This window comes from Gadus chalcogrammus, chromosome 19, assembly GCF_026213295.1.
Source record: "Gadus chalcogrammus isolate NIFS_2021 chromosome 19, NIFS_Gcha_1.0, whole genome shotgun sequence".
Taxonomy (NCBI): Eukaryota; Metazoa; Chordata; class Actinopteri; order Gadiformes; family Gadidae; genus Gadus; species Gadus chalcogrammus.
In genome coordinates this window covers 8,320,157-8,339,561 of record NC_079430.1, presented here as the reverse complement: position 1 = coordinate 8,339,561, position 19,405 = coordinate 8,320,157, and the positions used below count along the sequence as shown (strand labels likewise).

Here is a 19,405-nt window from a genome sequence, read left to right as displayed (position 1 = left end):
GCACCTTAAATCTTCAATAGTTTTTTTTTTAATTTCTAGAGATAACTGCAATTGTCCCTGATCCCCTTGTTCCTTGAAGATTATAGCAAATTGCTATATTTATAGATTCCCTTATATTATACTACGTATACGAATTCTTCCCCAACATTTCCACTCCTCAACTATGTGTATGTGTCCATTAATTTTGCTGATGATGAAATAGATTTGACCTTTTCAACTTTTGGTTTAATCTGTCTGCTTCAGACAATTTGCACATTGTACTGCTGTACAAGTACGATATAAGAATATGTGAAGCAGACTTTGAAACAAAGAACCAAGTGTCAGGCGTAAGGTCCTTTTCATCATCATTTGAGATTTATGACAGAATTCGTTTCCACGTTTGTTTGTGATGAGTGTGAAGTTTGGACTTTAATGTGAACATTTGACAACTTTTATTTTATTTTAGGTGCATAAGTGAAGTTCCCTTACTTGAAATCCTATACTCAATATGTGTTTTAAGACAACTGTCAGAGCCTGCATTTGTGTGCTTATTTTTTAGACGAAGCTGTGTTATTATCAACGAAAAAAAAAAGGCAGAGATTGTATTTGTTTGAAGTTGCTGCTTAAATACCCCAAAGCCTTATTAGAAATCAATAGCAATTAAGAAAATCTCCATCAAGCATCATTTGAAAATACAAAATGACTTGAGTGTCATGTGGAACTCTATTGAGCTTTTAAATTTGGAGAGGAACATAATGAACTCAATTTTGTTACTGATACCAAAATATGTATCGAACTGGCTATGTTTGCTGTGATTGTCTTTCCTGATTGGTGGAAAATGGGCATCTTGGCTGGAATCATGGAATTCTATGAGTGAAATCCAACTAATCTACTTGTCTTCAGCGATGTATAGAAAACCGAACTACTTGTTACATGTTTGAAATGTGGTGTTTGAGAAAGGATACTTATACCTTGTTTATTTAATTTTTGGTGTTCACATACTAAAACAAAAAAAAATAAAACAATAAATTATTATAAATAACCCCTGCCAGGGGTATTTGAATTCCCTCTCAAGTGTTAGGACACTGTCGTACAACATCTGGGTACAGTAAAACAGATTTAGCAGATACCGTAGTAGCGTGCAATCAGTGTGGTTGTACAAAGATTCAAGTCGAGCATTGCAAATCCCTAATAGGGTTTTTAATTTGAAATCTTAATTAGTATTATTTTTCAAATTAAAGTAGTTTTTTTAAATCCATATCTATTTCCATCCTTTGCTCTACTATTTACCAAGAGATGTATGTTTTGTAGATTGGGTTAACAGTTCAAACCTTTAGTTAATAGTCCCAGTGTGCCTCCCAGTTAATAGTTGAGAGGCAAACTGGTTTAAGAATGTAGCAGCCCCTCTACCACTACCCCTCAATGTCACTCAGCCCTCCCAGCTCAGCTTAAAAACCAGCGACTTGGTGCTGAATCTCAAAGCCCCCTTGTTGTTTATGGGGCAATCCTTTAAAATCTGTTGAAAAAGAGTGTAGCACTGGCAGCTTGTCTCCTAGCATGCAAACCCCCCAACACACACACACTCAAAGGTTGGGATCTATTGTAGTGTCCATGGAAGCTATGTACTCCAAACTAGTCGCTGTCCTGTACTAATTTATCGTTGGAAAGAAGAAGAAAACCTATTTATGACGCCCTCACTGTGTGGATTCAGACTGTATCGATGTTACCTCCCGGTTTCCTTCTATCTTAATCCCTGCCTACGACACACTGGATACCTGTAAATACGTTTAGTTTGCTTCCGTTATTACGTTTGTCATTTTATTCAGACTGTTTCCTCCATAGTTTGATTTTTAGAGTCTTCTCTTTCTTGCCTTCTGTCCGATAAAAAAAAAAAGTTTTCCTGATTACCTGATGTTGGGTTGTGATATTGCCTAGAATGATTGTTTACAAATGTGTTCCATTTATCTCTGGATATTCTGTAAATATTGTAATTCATTGTCTTTTTTTAACTTGATAATAAAGTTATAATAGTCAAATCTGTGTTTCCGAGCTCTGTGTTTCTTTGTTTTTTAAACATGACATATTTAGAGTTTACAGTATAAAGTGGTGTAGATGTGTAGTCTGGTAGCAGGGTAACAATAACAGATTGAGCAGGAATGGGACCATGTGCTCATTATTCTACTAAATTAAATTTCTAGAGACCCTCATACATATTCATATTCTCCTAAGTAATTCAAATCCAGAACATATGGTTAAGCCATGAACTTGAAAATTCATTAGGTGAATGTTTCAGTTCACATAATTTGACAAAATTGTTTGATATATTTACATAATATGGTTAGGGTTAGAGCTCTTGAAACTTTTGATCATTTGGCCAAAGAATATCTCGATGCCAATGTCAAAAGGACAGAAAATTATGCAATTGCCAAAAGTCAGACAATCACAGAGGCCCCACGTCTTGTGAAGTTTGTGTGTGTGTGCGTGTGTGTGTGTGCGTGTGTGTGTGTGCGTGTGTGTGTAATATGTTGCGCCTATCGCCACTGAGGGTGCAGATTATAAAACAACATTGATCCCAGGCTTAATCATTTTCTTTCTCTAGCTTTGTGGCTTACTAGTAACATCTTGTTGAATTAATACATCTCAAGTATTTGAATCTCTGACAAACCAACAGCTGCTGCGATATATGCTGGGAGGTTGTGCATCTCTCACTTCACAGGCCTAACATCATCATCATCTTCTGAAAAATATGTCGAGTGCCCAGGGATCACCCAGTAAGCTTCTCACTAATCACTTCAGTGTAGGCGAACGGCAAACTGACGACCCCTAGGGACGTAGGACGCGAGAAGAGACCTGAGAGAAAGAGTGAAAGATGATGCTGCTGTTGTTGTGGTCTGGGATGCAGCTTATTTAGACCACCTATTATCTTCTGGCCAACGCAAGAGAGACCCTTTTTTATCACGGATAGAAGATAGAGCGCAGGAGAAGGAAGGACAAATTAAAAAATGACACAGAAATATGCAAAATGCAGAGGGGCTTGGGTTATTTATCAACTAAATACAGCAAGTTTTTAAACTTATTAGGCTTAGTCATACTATTGTTGTGTTGAATAGACAAGCAAGGTCAGAACTTCAGAGCAATAGAACACCATCAGAACCTGGGCCGGAAGCCAGAAACCGAAAGGGGCGGGGTTATGCTTGTTTCCTGTTACGTTATGGAGATATTCTACCAATCAAAACCTTTTCAATTTTAACCATTGTATTTTTACAGTTGCCAGTCTACACAATATTGATTTGACTTCACAGTTTACTACTGCTGTCTGAGCTTGTGTTTGTCAATGATGCACCTTCAGCTCCACGCAACATGATTAGTTGACATTTATGAAGGAAAATAAAGTGAAGACTTGTGCTTGTCTGCCATCAGGCTTTAGATTTGAATCTATACTAATGCTATTACGATGTGGATCTGCATGTTGACTAGGCTAGACTAGTTGTCAAGGCATTTTGGGAGGCCATTGTGTTGGACACACTGTCGGAGTCCACTATCATTAGGATGCTACCGGTTCCTCACCATGTGGGGAATCATTCAAATCTTAAAAAAGACCAATCAGGTGTTACTAATAGGACTATAATAAACAAGCTGCTATTAATTCAATCTGTTAAATTAAATCAGATCAGCGTTGATTTTGTTTCTAGCTTTGGCATTAGAAACGTTTATAAGTGACAGAATCCTTATTATTGTTGATTCTATTTAAGAAAATATTATCTTAATTATCTATAAAAGAGCATTACATTTAGTATGTATCTGTCCAGTAATGTAAGGCTGAATTAGATCCATTCTGCAAATTGACTAAACTACATGTTCCAATGTGAACCATTATGTTTGACTGCAGCAGCCATGTAAGTCATCCAATTGATATGTACGACGATTATTTATCCGGCCATATATGATTCAAATATTGTTTCAAGCAGCTGTTCATCTTTAAAGTAAACTTACAAAATATATAAAGCAGGTGTTTTGGTAAGTATTAGTTTCAATAATAAAGAATAAATGCGGAATAAAGTAGTTCACTTAAGTCGAACTATATTTTAGCAGAATATTGTATCATTATATTTCTCATAAAATAAAATGAAGACAAATAATTGTTTTCATATTCTCATAATTAACAAATCAAGGTCTATATTGCTCGGGAGACAGGGTGGTTCCCCACCTACAGGAGCGCCAGTTGGCAGCTGCTGCTCCGTGTGACTGAACAGAAGAAGAAGGCTGAGCCCAATGGCGTTGACCGGTCCAGAGTAATGAGCCTGCGATACATAACTCATAGAGAATAACTCTTCAAGTCCCTTAAGATATCGATAGTGACAGTAGCTAAGATGTTGATCACTTTGAAAACCCTTCAACAGCAGTCTTTTAAAATTGACATCGACGAGGAGGAAACGGTAAGAGTTCAAACACCAAGTGGGGTTTGTGGAGGAGGACGGACTGGGCACAGAATATAGACGAATTACAAACATGTTGTTAAAGTTGAGAGTTTAACAAATGCGTACGCCTTGGCAGTGTATATGATGTGAAATGTACGTACATGTGTTACGATATTACGTATAATTGCTTGTCAACAGAGAGCTGAGTGGGTCGTAGGTTCCAGCATTTAGACGGGTCCAGTGGAAGTTGTAGATGAAGGCTTTAAAGGCCTAGTGATATCCTAACACTATTAACTTGATGTGTGCCTCAGTTTGATTCGTGTTGTCCTTTTTTATCGGCCTAGCCTCGATTAGGAGCCTGGAGACTACTATTTTCAATGTTTGCTTGCTAAGACACGCACATATGGATGACGTATCTAGACCGAACTTTAGCTGAACTAGTTTTTACTTTCGATTCCTACCAACTCCAGTGTGTGGCCCCACAAGAGCCATGTGTGGTAACGCCAGATAAGTCCCATACCCTTGCTAGTGTCAAACGTACACCCCTCCCAATATCTAGAGTTCATCATAAACAGAACTCCTCACATGCAGTAACATTTGAGGCAGCAGAGTTGAGACATAACTTGAACTCTTCTCTATTAACCTAAGATTCTTGGCATCTAGATATTTGACATTTTCCATGAAGTGTGATCATGGCATTGGAATCATATTCACCTGACGCAAGAGCCAGTCAAAACAAAATGGTTAGTGTTTTATTTAGATTGAAAGAAAAGGAAGGGTCACCCATAACATGAAGAAGAACCATTGGGGCCCATTCCTTTAGGATTGTAGCTTCAGGTTTGAGGTTCTACAATGAGCAGACAATGAACGTCTCAACGGTTTGTTTAGGGACTTCATGTGGAAAGTACAGACATTGTCCCTAAACTTATGTATACCGAAATATCAAGACATGACTCATTTCCAAGAAGAAAAGGTTGTGGTTAAACTTCGTTATGTACACCAATTGAATATGACTGAAGGACCTCCTTCAACAAATTCACTTTTAATTCCTTGCCTCATGGATTTAACAAGGTGCTAGAAAAGATGGGAGTTGATGACCACACACAACATTATTGCTACTTAATGCCGGTTCGACCTTATTCCTTTGGTATTTTTGATTTGACTGTTCTGGCAATCAAAGTACATTGTATTTGTTCACATGTTTGTATAGTCTTTGGTTTGTGGCCATAATGGGAGGACCATGGTCAGCAATTGGTCTAATACTTAGCTCCACTGTGGTATTTATTTTAGTGGGTTTTTTTTCAGTCCCACATGAGACAACACTCCCTAAGCCATTGAAGGAGCAAGGAAATAGTCCCAGAAGAATAAGAAACATTGAGTAATAAGGACTATAAAATAGAAAAATAGAAATATACAGAAATAAGTGCATAAGCGAAATGAATGAATGAATAACATGATATGTTATTGCAAACAGGTACGAAATATAGAGACGTTACAGTGAGTCTTGACCTTAGAATGAGCAAACACATGGAAGGTGGTTATTAAGTTAATATAATGCAAGCTTGTAACTGATAATGTGATATATATATATATATATATATATATATTTCACATCAGGAATGCTAAAAGGTGCAAACTGTAGTTCTACTAGCTTGATTCATGCTAGAAAACACACTGTATGGAAAGTGGTTCAAAGGTACATTTTTATTGAACTTGGTTTACACAATTCTCTCAGCTTAAAATTGGCAAGCTTGTGACTATGAGTGGTTCCAAGAAAAGTTCCCTCTTTACTTCAGTATTTTATTTTTATCTACATGCTTAGCTTGAACTTTTTTTAGGCATCCAAAGATTTGCCTTGAAATTGTAAGTTGCTTTATTGATTTGGTAAATGATTTATACATTCAAAGGCCTTGTGCAAATTCTGCTCGCATTGGTGGTCAGAAGGGCCAGTGGTTCAAACTATCATATTATTACTATTTAATGTTTCCACAGGTAAAGACATTAAAAGAAAAGATTGAACATGAGAAGGGGAAGGACAGTTTTCCAGTCAACGGACAGAAACTAATATACGCTGGTATGTTAAACCACAAGGCTCTTAATCACTTTACGCCTTTTCATAACCAACGTTCAAACATGTGAATCATAGTAACCTAAGGACCACTTTTATACTAAGTGAAGTGAATGCCGATAATTTAAGGCTGGGGTTTGAGGGAGAATGCTTGTAGATAGACTGGACCTTTTCTTGCAGTAATGACGTCAAACACCATCATCAAGGTGCTATGGTGGCCAAGAGTGAGTAATAGGGACAGTAAACCTGGCACAATCTGACCTTATAAAGTAGCTTCATATCTTGCATTATTTCATGTAAACATACAGAGTTGTATTGTTACCTCAATGGATTGCACTTGGCCGGGCTGCCACTGCTTGGCTCAGGGGTTGGGCCTCCAGCGGGGTCGGGACACCTCATCTGACCCCTGCCGAGAGCCAACCCTGTGCCTCTCCTGCGGGCTGCAGCGAGGACTTGGTCCCCCTTTAGGACAACTAGGTTTTCTCTTCAAGTGAGGGAAATGAGAATTTAAGAAATCTAGCAATGGTTTTTATATGGAAATGAGGACTAATAAGGAAAAGGGAGATAAAATCTCAGAATGTTAAGTTCTCTGATTCCTTATTAACATGACACATGGTGTCTTATGGTGTGTTATACAAATACATAAATGCAGAGTTTAGCAGGTTCAATTCAACGTTAGGCGTGGGAATGTGCGATGCACCATGGGGCATTTTCATCAATCATACTATTCTCAATGTAAGTAGTGATGCTAATTCCAGTGAATTATTATACTTAAGTTAAGGTCCTGTACACCTTGGTTCCAATACGTTTTAGATGTCAAAGTATTGCTCGGTAAGGGTAAACTACCAAATTCTATTACTAATATTTAAAATGTAAACAGTTTACATTTTTGCAGTTATCAGTTTTTGCAGTTGTATTATCATTGCATTTACTTTAACATGATTAACAAAATGAAAAGCTAGTAATTTATTAAAGCATTCAAAAGCCTACAGGGTTGTTTTAATGCCTAATTGTGCCCTCTACATAATCTCGGAATTGTAATCACTAAAGTTTAGTAAAGAAAATAGCTGTGAATATAAATGTTTAATTCAGTATGCTTGTGTACTCCACAGGTAAAATCCTCAGCGATGACTCGCCGATCAAGGAATACAAAATCGATGATAAGAGTTTTGTCGTCGTCATGGTGACGAAGGTAGGGATCGACCGTTTCAAATTCTAAACAAGTTTTATTTTTCTTAAATTTATATTGTAGACACTTTGTTCGGATGCAACTGTACTCATGGACAACACTTGATTAACCGCCCTTTATTAACAAGCCTACTGAGCACAATCTACTGATCATGGGTTGGTCATGGATTGAAAATATTACAATTATTTAGTTTGAAGTATTTGGTTCATTACCTGAGTTTCATAGGACGGAGCAGAAGCAAGTAGCCGTTCATAACCACATTTACCTTTTATTGAAACCTAAACTGAGTCAAAGTAAACCTTGAAGCAAAAGAACCTTTACAGAATGTTTTTGTCCACCTGGACCCCCAGCCTAAAGCAGCCCCATCGGTCGTGGATCCCCCGGCCGCCCCGGTGCCCTCGGCGCCAGCCCCAGGGGAGACGCCATCTGCGGCCGGCCCTGCAGAGCAGGCCCCCCCAGCAGAGAAGCCTGCAGCAGAAGAGGCCGCCGCCCCGGCGACTGTGGAGCCATCTGCCACTTCCAACAGGTAGGATTATGGGGGGATCAGGTTCCTTAATTACTTGGTTTCTCTAAAGTGCACTCAGACAAAAAATGTGGTTTGTTTGGAAAATGTGTTAATGTAGAACCAACCATACCTTACTGGATGTTCCACTCTTTGTCTTGTAGAACCAGTGAGGCTGCTACGGACACAAATCTATTTGATGAAGCAATTTCAGCACTGGGTACGGGTGAAGTGTTTTGGCGCAGATCATATAGAATGCACTGTGGGATGTACTGTACAGTGTGGTGCAGTCAGTGGTGTCACAAATAAAACACATGACGATTATGTTTCTTAGTAGTCAAATATAGTTGTTGTAGCAGACAAAGTGCTTACCTTAGGTGCTATAGAAAGTCCATGATAAAATAAAAACGTTTAGTATTGGTCAATTTGTGCTCTCTAAAGGGAAATAATTTTTTCAAATGCCATGTTATAAGTTACACGTCTAGACAAAAGGGGAAAAAATATATATTTGCGTCCCTTTGAGTTAAACTTAGATGAGATGCGCTTATGACCACGTGTGCGTGTTGACCATGCTGTCCTCTCCTCGACTCCACTCCAGTGACGGGTCAGTCGTACGACTCCATAGTGACTGAGATGATGATGATGGGCTTCGAGAGGGAGCAGGTGGTGGACGCGCTCAGGGCCAGCTTCAACAACCCGGACCGGGCCATGGAGTATCTGCTCACGGTGAGACCCTCAGCTACTGCGGCCAAAAACACATTTAGATATCTATTTAATATAATGCAGCCAAACACACACTACAATCGAATGTTTGTAATTGATATGCATAGATGCTTGAGGTGGGATGGATAGTCTGGTGGTTGTGTTGCTGTGTTTAACTCCTAGCCAAAAAGGTTCAAAGCCCAAAGTCTACATTCTACCTGTCGGTATCCTTGGGGAAGAGGCCAGCTCTGTCTTTTCCTGAATATCATGTCTCTGAATTCACTGCAGGGTTATTTGGCTGAAGGCTCCACAAAATGATCCAGTGGTAAATAGACGCAATGTAGTGCTCGGCAAATATTACAACAGTGCACTTAAAAATAATTTGTTTGAAATATGTATTTATTTAATATTTGTTTTACCGTCCTCTGCACAGCATTAGTAATACAACTGTCACCGAAAAAAAATCTGAAAAAATGAACGCATTGTATTATTCCAGGCATCATTTGGTCACGGTTAAAAAGAAAAACCATCTGTAGTCCTTGGATGAGTACCAAACAATCCAGGTGTCACACAACCTCTGACCTAGGGAAACATGTTGAGTGACATGCGCAGACCTTTCCAAAAGGTCAACGAACGCCCGTTCAGTCAGTCACTCAGTGCTGTAGGGCTGACCCACTTGGCGCCGGTTCATGACCATGTATGGCTCCCCTGCTCGCTGGTTTCCAGGGCATCCCGGCCCGGGAGGAGGGAGATGCCGTTCCAGCGGTCCCTCCTATTGGTGCAGCTCCAGCCCCGGTCGCTCCAGCCGCTGTCAGCAGCCCTTCCAACCCTGGCCCCACACCAAGCCCCGCAGCTGGTCAGTGTCCGCCGGCCCAGAGCACCGCCTCACCACAGCGCTGTGGAGCCCATACTCTCCGTGTCCGCCCGCTTTGGTTTAACGGGGTCCTGTTGCAACACCACGGCGCTCTTGATTAGCCAGATAGATTGGGTTGTGATGTTAAATGTGCCCTGCAGCGACCTCACAAGGGGAAGTGTCCACCCTGAATGCCCTGTAGTGACATCACAAGTGGGAATGTCCACACAGACTTAGCTATAGTGACATCACAAATGAGTTCCCACCCCGACTGCCCTATAGTGATATCACAAGTGAGAGTGTCCACCCAGAGTGTCATCACAAATGGGAGTGCCCACCCAGACTGCCCTATAGTGACATCACAAGTGGGAGTGTCCAACCTTAATGTCCTGTAGTGACATCACAAGTGGGAGTGTCCACACAGACTGCGCTATAGTGACATCACAAGTGGGAGTGTCCACACAGTCTGCCCTATAGTGATCTCACAAGTGGAAGCGTCCACACAGTCTGCCCTATAGTGACATAACAAGTGATAGTGGTCCTGCCTGACTGGTGGTTGGATCAGTCGATAAGTTGGTTCCTTCGCTGGTTCTGCTGGTGGGTTGATCTGTAGTGTCTTTCTATGTGGACACTCACACTTGTGACGTTACTGGGGAACATTTTTAAATATCTTTTAATGGCTAATCAACAACTGACCTTGTGGTAAAATAGGGCTCCTTTTACACTTCCTTATCCATACCTTACCGTGCTATATTTGTTTTGCATAGCTCCGGCAAACCCCCTGAGCTTCCTCAGAAACCAGCCACAGTTCCACACGATGAGGGAGCTGATCCAGCAGAACGCCTCCCTGCTGCCCGCGCTGCTGCAGGAGATCGGCCGGGAGAACCCCGAGCTGCTGCAGGTACCCTCGGATAACAAAGCCAGACGTCCCGGGAACGGGTGTCGTTCCAAGAACTCTAAATTTTGAAGCGATAACACAACTGATACGGGAAGGGTGTTTATTCAGTCCATCCCCTCTGTGAATCTCTGTTAGGCTGTGTTGGATGGAAATTGGTTGTCTTTGGTTCTATTGTGGTGGAGCGTTTGAGGTGAAATGGCTTTTGGGCTTTAATATCGTTCAAAATGTAAACACACATAATGCGTGCATTTGTATTGCGTCTTCGTCCATTTCCTGTCACAGCCACACACAGTAAGTGTGCTCGATCTGAATCTAATCCGAATGACGTCTATATTTTGTCCCCTTTTTAAAATAAGGAAATAAGTAACCATCAGGAGCAGTTTATACAAATGCTAAACGAGCCGGTGACGGGTGAAGTAGCATCAGCTGGAGAAGGTGGAGGAGGTGGAGGTGGTGGAGGAGGAGTGCTGCCCTCCAACCCGTCTGGAGGAAACTACATCCAGATCACACCGCTGGAGAAGGAGGCCATCGAGAGGGTGAGGAAGATCATCACAAAATAATGTGAAATAATTTGAACTATAGAGAGAGCTAACGTTAGAGAGCTAACGTTATGCTTTGTACATATTTATAATTTGAAATTCGTCCCAGCCTTTATACCGTAGATACTCTAGGGTCTATAGCATATAAACGCCTTGTCTGATTACAGTTGAATACATTTTTCACAATTTACCGGCTCTCGTTTTGAAGACCAAATCACCGCGCCATTGGTTTCAATGGGAATCGCGACGGTCTATACTTTCAACATAAAGAGAACATATTTATCATTTGAAATTCTTCCCATCCTTTATACCACAGATATAGGGTCTATAGCATATAACCGCGGTTTCTGATTACAGTTTAATGCATTTTTTCACAATTTACCAGCTCTCGTTTTGAAGGCTGAACAGAGAATTTGACTGGAACTACTTAGCATATAGTTGCTTTTTTGCGTTTAAGATATTAAGTGATTTCTTGTCGATGATCCATGGCTGCCTTTGTGAATGTCGGCACACATCGAATCGTTCATACCACCCATTGATTATTCGACCATGAATAATTTGAGTTATTCACATCCCTAGTTTAAAGGGGACATATTATACCACCAGGTGTGAGTGTGATTAACCTTACAAGCCATTTCGAAAATCTGCCCCATATGTCATCACAAGTGGGCGTGTCCGACTAGATCTGTGCTGGATAGATGAGCAACGTTTACTTCAGTCAACTGGGTAGGCTGGTAGACTGATCTATCTAGCACAGATCTAGGGGGACACGCCCACTAGTGATGTCATATGGGGCAGATTTTCGAAACGGCTTGAAAGGCCAATCACACTCACCTGGTGGTATAATATGTCCCCTTTAAAGCCTCTGTTCATTTTAACGTTTTTGTATTATCGATACACACATCAATGGATTTTTTATTTGTAAAATGTTCCCCAGCAACAGTAGCGTGCGTTGCCCCTTCATTTCGGTGGGGCAGAAACTACTGGCGTATGACCACACCCACAATTTATATATATTTTTAACATGTATATTTTGAGCTACATTAAGACATGTTAACTAAGCTAATTGTGAGTAAGAATTAAAAATAAACTAATAACCTAATGTAACTGCATGCTTTTGAAGTGCCATCCGCAACACTTCAGCCCGTCATATGATGTCGGGCTAATGAGAATAGCCTATGTGCAATGGAAACACCAACTCTGCAAAGACAACGTTTTCAAACGACAAATTCGACATTATAGGGAAGTTATTTCTTCCATATTCTATTTTAACAATCTAACAACAATTTAACAACAGGCTTAGCGAGTGAATTGCAAATACATGAAAAGTAGTAATACAAGTCAACAATCAAGCAGATCTTCGATTTGGAACTTGGCCCGACGATGTGTGCAAATCTCTCAATAACAACACTTTTGATATCAGGTATTTCTCAATAACAGCTGTTTAAATCAGGTATGAAATCAGGTATACAATTTTAATACCTGCTGGAATAAATAAATAAATAGGCTTCAATGCCGAAAGATACAGGCGGAGTAATTCGATTTTAAACAACAACAGTCCTAGAATATGACCATTACATGGGGCGGACTACTTTACGACCATATGGGCGTCTTATAGCGCGGATTGCAATTCTTATTGCAGCCTGCAGGGTTATGCGAGAAACCTACGGAGGGATGCGGTCGTTGAGCTCCCCTGCCCCACATTGCATGACACGTTAAACTCGACTAGAATCGCCACCATCAATTTGATATCAACAGACCAAAAAGAGCAGGGTTAGCAATGATTTACTGAGGAACTATTTTTTTTTTGGGAGCATGCTTTTGCAGGGAGTTCGCCGCCCCACCTGCCCATATGGACGGCACGCGCCTGCCCAGCAATTCTGGCTGTCATTCCGTCTTCATATTTAACAAAGAGGATTCTACTTTCACTGCAACACTGTCTCAAGTTCTCCATACATATGAAGCCCATTTTGGGCTGGACACTGTTTGATTGCATGGTTGTACCGTGAAGAGTCCAGGGTGTTGGAAGGAACACATTCATAACCAGAACTAGATGGGGGTGCCTGATTAGGTGGATATAAAATTGGTCGATGAGTCATGGGAACCAAATAAAAAATGAGGAAACCACTGAAAGTGTTGCAAAATGAAGAAGTTGACTCTTGCCGGTTGGCTTGTGGAGTTGTCTATCTCGCCCGTCTGTGATGTGACATTTGTCTTGGTCTTCCTGTTTCCAGCTAAAAGCCCTCGGGTTTCCAGAAGGACTCGTCATTCAGGCCTACTTTGCTTGTGAGAAGAATGAAAACCTGGCCGCCAACTTCCTTTTACAACAGAACTTTGGAGATGATTGAGAATTTTTTTTAACTTTTTTTTGTTAATCTGTTCTTTGTTGATTAGTTATTATGTCATGATATGCGTAATTGATGAGTAAAGGGCCTTCCTCATTTTATACAGCTTTTACTGAAAAAGATTACTTGTTTTTCCTCTTTTCCTTTTTAGGACCACTGGATTATTTCAAACTGTTCAGTTAAAAATGTTAGGAATGAAGTAAAATCACTTTGGTGCATCACAAATACTTTGTTGTTGCTTTCTTCTGCAAGATAGTGGGATCTTGATGAACTGAATGAATCCATACGTTGTCTTTGCTGAATTTCCTCTACTCTATTTCCTCGAAATACACCAACATTAAGTAATAGTCATTGATCATTCAGGTTAATTTCGATTTTTAGCTTTAGTCATAACTGGTGGTTAACTGCTGATATCGAGTGTGTTATGTTTGAATCATTTATTGGACTATCTGAAATGGAATCCGCAGTCTGAATACACAATTAAAATTGAGAACTGCAAAGGGCCATTTAAGGGCCATTTGCAAAGGATGGCCCTTAAGGGTTATGGGTTTAAATATACTAACCCTAATTCTATTTACTTAGTAGTAAATCCAAAGAAAATTGACAAAGACAATACTGTGTGAAGTGCATTGCAAACTACACTAATACATCTATGCAAATGTTCAACATGAACAGAGTCTTATTTGGTTTGTAAATGTAAGTGTAGAACATGTAGATCTGTAAATGTAGAACACGTCTGCTTCTTCAGTCGCTCATTCTGCGGTTGCTAATATAGCTGATGAAGGTTACACATCGGCTTTATCATTTTGTGACACCTCTGTCCGAAAGACGACATACACATATATACCTTCAGGGGGCAGTATACACCAAAACTCAAGATAGTTGGCCTACCACAACGTCACACTTATCAGTACATACACATAGTTGTAATATAAAAAAAAATACAGTAGCATATTTCACAAACAGCATTTGAGTTTTTGGAATACCATCTTTTAAAAGACAACACCACTGCAGCACTTCAAATTGTAACATGAAATTTTGACCTAATGTTGGCCTATTACACTTCGTAGGCCTATTTGTTACGAGGAGGGATGTGTAGACAGGGAACGAAATTGTTAACTAGCTTCTTTACCTTACATCTTATCAGATGTAATTAAGCAGCCCGTCAAGTAACATGTTAGTAGAAAAACCCTCCACACCATTCTTGGGTTGATCAAAACCTCATATAAAAAAAAAACGTAGAACCTTTAGGATTATATTCTTCAGCTGTTCAATGTGTGTCGCTGATCGCACCAGATACAATGCTGACTCTGAGAAAGATACGGTGTCACAGCTGAATGTCATCCAGTAGCTTGGTTTCCCTGCCCATTCTTCCAGCCGGCAGGTGAAAGGGAGCACAATGGAAAGTGGACATTGTAGAGGTATTTTTTGACCATCCTTTTAGCTGGGAACATTGTGCGAGATTGCCTGAGGCGCAAACTCTTTATTATCCAGGGTAGATATTGTGTGTCGCATCCATCGCCTTTTGTTGTCATTTAAAAGGCGCTCATCCACTCCCTGAGTCCGACCCTATACTAAACTAGGGTTTTGGGATGAAAAGAGTTTAACCTATAATGTTCTCAGCAGGAGAAACAAATTGTGTGAATGAAACCAGTAAACATCTACCCAGAACCCGAGTCCTCCTTTTGGAATAAAAGTTTAACGGATTGGAAAATAAAGTAGTCCGGTCAAATACGTTTTTATTATAATGTAAAATACATAAAATACAAAACGTTAAGAAAGCATTTTTCTATTTACAAATGTACAAAAAGAAATAAGGATTATATTATATTTTGGCTTTAAACAAAACAAATATTTTGTTCAGAGTTACACATTTAATACAAAAATATGATTGGTGTGTCTCCTATAAATTATTGCACGGTGCAGCTGCAGTGCATTGAAGATTGCCGTCACCATTGAAGGAGGGTTTTCACCTGATAAGATAGTCTGACTGTAGAGCTCCAAAAGGACACTCAGACATATGGCACTGTCCTATTCTCTTTAGGTCTTTCTCATTCTCATGCTGTTGCTCTGTTTGTTGTCTTTCTTGGTCCCTGGTACCATTCCCGTAAATCCGTTCTTTTTGAGCCCAAAACCTGCCTGTAACATAAATTAGAATTGTACCTGAATTGGATGGCATCGCAGGTGAAATTTCTCTATAAATATTGATTGTTTGTAATAGTTTGTAAAGAAACGTTGTGTCATTACTGAGAGACGGCTGGCAGGGGTTTGTGGTCTCGCTATGGCTTTTGGATAGCTGTGTCTGCCCGACAACGATATCCTTTCTCCAGGTCACAAGTGCTTCTTGGCACTCGGTTATCCAAGTTTGTGGTTGTTCTGCTTTAAGTGAGACAAATTCCAGTTTTGGTCCCTTGAGAGTTGAGTTGAGCCGGCCCTGATCGAGAGAGCGGACATGTTGGAATCACCTGTCCCAGCGGCACAAGGACAGGGCTAGTCCTTTCCCGGAGAACGATTCCTGCTATTATTTTCTTTTTAATAAGCAGCTATCAACAAACAGTGTGTCTTGTGATGATTCCCAGAATTGCTTGAAGGCAAAGAATGGTTTTGAAAATATGAACTTTGGCATTTTTTCAGTGTGGGCAGGGGGGAGGGGTTATATTTTTGGATTTTGTTTAGTTCTTTTTGGCGTTTGCCTTCCTCCACCACCATCACCATCACCACCTGCACCCCCCCCCCTCCCCCCATCACCCCATTATCATCATCCTCAGGGTCCATCCCCTTCCAGATCGCCCCCCTCAAAGGTGTCTCTTCATGTGCAGGGCCAGGTGGTCCGACCGAGAGAAGGCGCGGTCGCACTTCTGACACTGGAAGGGTCTGTGGCCCGTGTGCTTCCGGTAGTGACGTGTGAGCTCGTCCGAGCGGGCGAACTTCCAGCCACATCCCTCCCAGTCACAATGGTAAGGCTTCTCCCCTGTACGCACGCACACACACACACACACACACACACACACACACACACACACACACACACACACACACACACACACACACACACACACACACACACACACACACACACACACACATACAAACACACACAGGGAGGAGACAGAAAAAGGCACAGTAAGTTAGCCGTTTGGACTAGCCTGATAATCGTCCAGAAACTTCACGAAGTTCAAACTTTGTGGACTTTGAAGCAATCACAAAGTGGGTAACGAGGCACCATGTGACATTGCTGTCACGTCACATGCGGAATCGTTTGTGACGTGGAATCGTTGAGCAGATCCATGGACATTTAAAAACACGGAATGAGAACTTTGCACTACTGGAGTCATCGTTCTGGTTCCTATGCTGCGCTGATTATCACTCAAGCAACCGACACCAGAACATGAACCGAGTAACATGTCCTAAAAGGTTGGTGGAGATTCAGGGGTGGAACCAAGCAACATTTGGCCCTCAGCAGGTGAAAAGCAAGTCAAAGTCCAACTAAACGTGTGTTATGTATAATAATATATATAATATAATAATAATAATGTAATAAAATCATGAGGAGATCCGAACCAACATACATTTTTCATTATATATTGTCTATAACAGAACTAATTATAATTCATAATATATTACATTAATTACATTAATATATTACAATATGTTAACAATATGAACCGTAATAACAATAACATCCAAAATGTGTAATAACAATACTTGTAGATATAGGTATGGCTCATAAGGTCACCTGTGTGCGTGCGGTGGTGTGCCTTCAGATGGGAGCTCTTGGTGTAGGTCTTGCCACAGCCCACGTAGTCACAGGTGTGCGTGGCGATCCGCTTCCTTGGCCAGGAGCGCCGTCCACGCTTTGGCTTGGTCTCCTCTTGTACCCGTTCCCCCGTGGAGATCAGGTGGGGCTCTGCAGGGGGTCAAAGGTCACAGTCGTTCGCCTGGCCTTGTTCTAAACCCGTGACCCAATCGACGAGGGTCTCAAGAGTGAAGATATTCTCAGCTTTGTTTTTGATCAGAACGCAAAGTCATTATAACACATTAACAGCATGATGTGTGCTGTTGATCTCGGAAGAGGCACAATCGTTTACTGTAAACTAACATAACTGAGGTCTTGAGGTGTCAACAGGGCACTTATGCTTATTTTAGGACAATCTTTACAGCTGATTTCCATGTAAAGAGACGAAAAACACAACAAACATGATTTTCTTGATTGGTGGTTTGACTTTTTTTTTGGTCTACCTATATATATAATACAGAATCACTGTATTATATATATTTTTTTTATTCCCCACAAAAACATCTGAGAGCAGATTATCAGAAAAGAACCTGGGAGTATAAGGCAGTAGCTTTCTCTATTTCATAAAAAACCTGCTTGTTAAGGTAATACGTGTTCAAAAAGCCCAGAAGACCAAGTTAACTAAATGAGTAAGTAAATTCAATTTGCTTGAATTTCATTTTTAGCTTCGAGGGTCAACACGTTTATACAAGGAAACCTGCAATCGGTTTTCATTTCCAGCACCTGATTAAAACGAAATGCGTTCGAGGGTATGACGGCTAGGTTTCCATTTTGTCTCTTAATAAAGTGAAAGAAATGCCGATACATTCACTCACCAGGGGGCTGAGGGTTAACAGACAGGTACTGACCTTGGTAGTGCATGGACAGCTGTGGGAAGGGGGAAGGGTAGCCCTGGGGAGGGGAGCTGTGGTGGAAGCCCTGTGCGTGCTGGGCCAGTGGGGTGTGGTGGTGCTGGTGCTGCTGGTGCTGGTGGTGGTGATGACCCAGGACCTGGTGGTCCGGGGAGGTGGAGGACAGTCTGCTGCCGGCCGTGCCCGCCAGGCGCCCGCCCCCGTGGGGGAAGCAGCGCGTGGGGTCCCCCCTGCCCTGGGAGCCCACCCGGGTCATCTGGAGGTCCAGGGGCTGGGCGATGGTGCAGTCGCCGAGGTTCTCCTGCTTTATCCGGTGGCACGGAAACGGCAGCGCCGAAGCCGACGAAGACGACGACGGCGACGGCGAGGAGGTGGCGGAGGAGGATAAGGGCTCCGACGCGACGCTCACGCGGGCTTTGCCCACGTTCACGTTCACGCCCTGGCAGTAGTCGCCCATGTCCATGGTGGTCTTCACCACAAACTTGCCGTGGACGCTGGCGCCGCCGGTGGCGGCGGAGGCGTTGGCGCCGGGGGCGGGGTGGTGGAGGTAGGCGGGGTCCAGCTCGGGCCTCATGAGCTCCGCCACGAAGCCCCCGGACGGGGACACGTCGCTGAGGTCCGGCAGGGTGTAGAGGAGCTCACCGGCGGGGCCTTGGGGAGAGGGGAGAGGGTAGGAGGAGGAGTAGGAGGCGGGGGACGGGGACAGGGGCGAGGTCTGGGCCGGGCCGCAAGCCATCGCCATCGCCGCCTCCTGCTGCTGCTGCTGCTGCTGCTGCTGCTGCTGCTGCTGCTGCTGCTGCTGCTGCTGCTGCTGTATGAGCAGGGAGTTGGACAGGATGAAGTCGTAGTCCAGTAAGTCCAGGTCTGGTTCTGAGTCTTTCTTGGCCATGCTACAGTGAGCGGCGGCGGCCGAGGTGTGGTCCAGGCCGGAGGAACTGCTTCCTGTCGGAGCTCTCTTAAGGTGGGACAACTCCTCCTTCCATCGCTAGAAGGAAATGTTGGGAAAACGCTTAATCGACAAATTCCCGATGTGTCGCAGGATACATGCTGCCATTTTACTAACTATCTAGTAACTGTTAACTTATATATATATATGCATATTACATTAAGATAAAGTTGGAAACCTTACTAGGCACACACACACCATGATTGACATTTAAAAGTTATTCTACTGCTGATAGAATAAGCCTTTAGCAGTACAGTAGCCTATACCTTTGAGGCATTCTTCTATATTTGTATACGTTTTACCCAGTAAGTTTATTTCT

The 19,405-nt window shown here is 41.9% G+C and overlaps 2 protein-coding genes across 4 annotated transcripts in view; one reads left to right on the top strand and one right to left on the bottom strand.

Annotated features, from left to right (window-relative positions):
* Positions 1-4,184: 4,184 nt before the first annotated feature.
* On the top strand, positions 4,185-14,738 carry rad23b (RAD23 homolog B, nucleotide excision repair protein). 2 transcript variants are annotated; one of them, XM_056578408.1, is made up of 10 exons: positions 4,185-4,415; positions 6,390-6,471; positions 7,578-7,657; positions 8,005-8,180; positions 8,321-8,376; positions 8,755-8,882; positions 9,585-9,714; positions 10,479-10,612; positions 10,966-11,145; positions 13,383-14,704. In XM_056578408.1, the coding sequence occupies exons 1-10, from the start codon at positions 4,350-4,352 to the stop codon at positions 13,494-13,496; spliced, it is 1,146 nt and encodes a 381-aa protein (XP_056434383.1). In that variant the 5' UTR covers positions 4,185-4,349; the 3' UTR covers positions 13,497-14,704. The 2 variants fall into 2 exon arrangements, with proteins under 2 accessions (XP_056434383.1, XP_056434384.1); XM_056578409.1 differs by lacking the exon at positions 6,390-6,471 and having other exon boundaries at positions 4,200-4,415; positions 13,383-14,738.
* Positions 14,505-19,405, bottom strand: part of klf4 (Kruppel like factor 4) — a 5,909-nt gene continuing 1,008 nt past the window's right edge. The window contains exons 3-6 of one of the 2 annotated variants that reach the window (XR_008893346.1): positions 18,138-19,125; positions 17,230-17,400; positions 15,741-16,464; positions 14,505-15,632 (exon numbers count right to left, since the gene is read on the bottom strand). Coding sequence is in view for 1 of the 2 variants with exons in the window: in XM_056578407.1 (XP_056434382.1) it covers positions 16,289-16,464; positions 17,230-17,400; positions 18,138-19,125 (1,335 nt within the window). In the remaining variant the exon portion in view is untranslated. Of the gene's footprint in view, positions 16,465-17,229; positions 17,401-18,137; positions 19,126-19,405 lie in introns of both variants that reach the window. The other variant, XM_056578407.1, reaches the window with a different exon arrangement.

Bases quoted from the DNA above. Each gene is read 5' to 3' on its own strand.
- rad23b (XM_056578408.1), top strand. From the start codon at position 4,350: ATGTTGATCACTTTGAAAACCCTTCAACAGCAGTCTTTTAAAATTGAC. The intron at 8,181-8,320 runs GTAGGATTATGG...TTTGTCTTGTAG, and splicing joins CCATCTGCCACTTCCAACAG to AACCAGTGAGGCTGCTACGG. The intron at 10,613-10,965 runs GTACCCTCGGAT...TTTTAAAATAAG, and splicing joins AGAACCCCGAGCTGCTGCAG to GAAATAAGTAACCATCAGGA.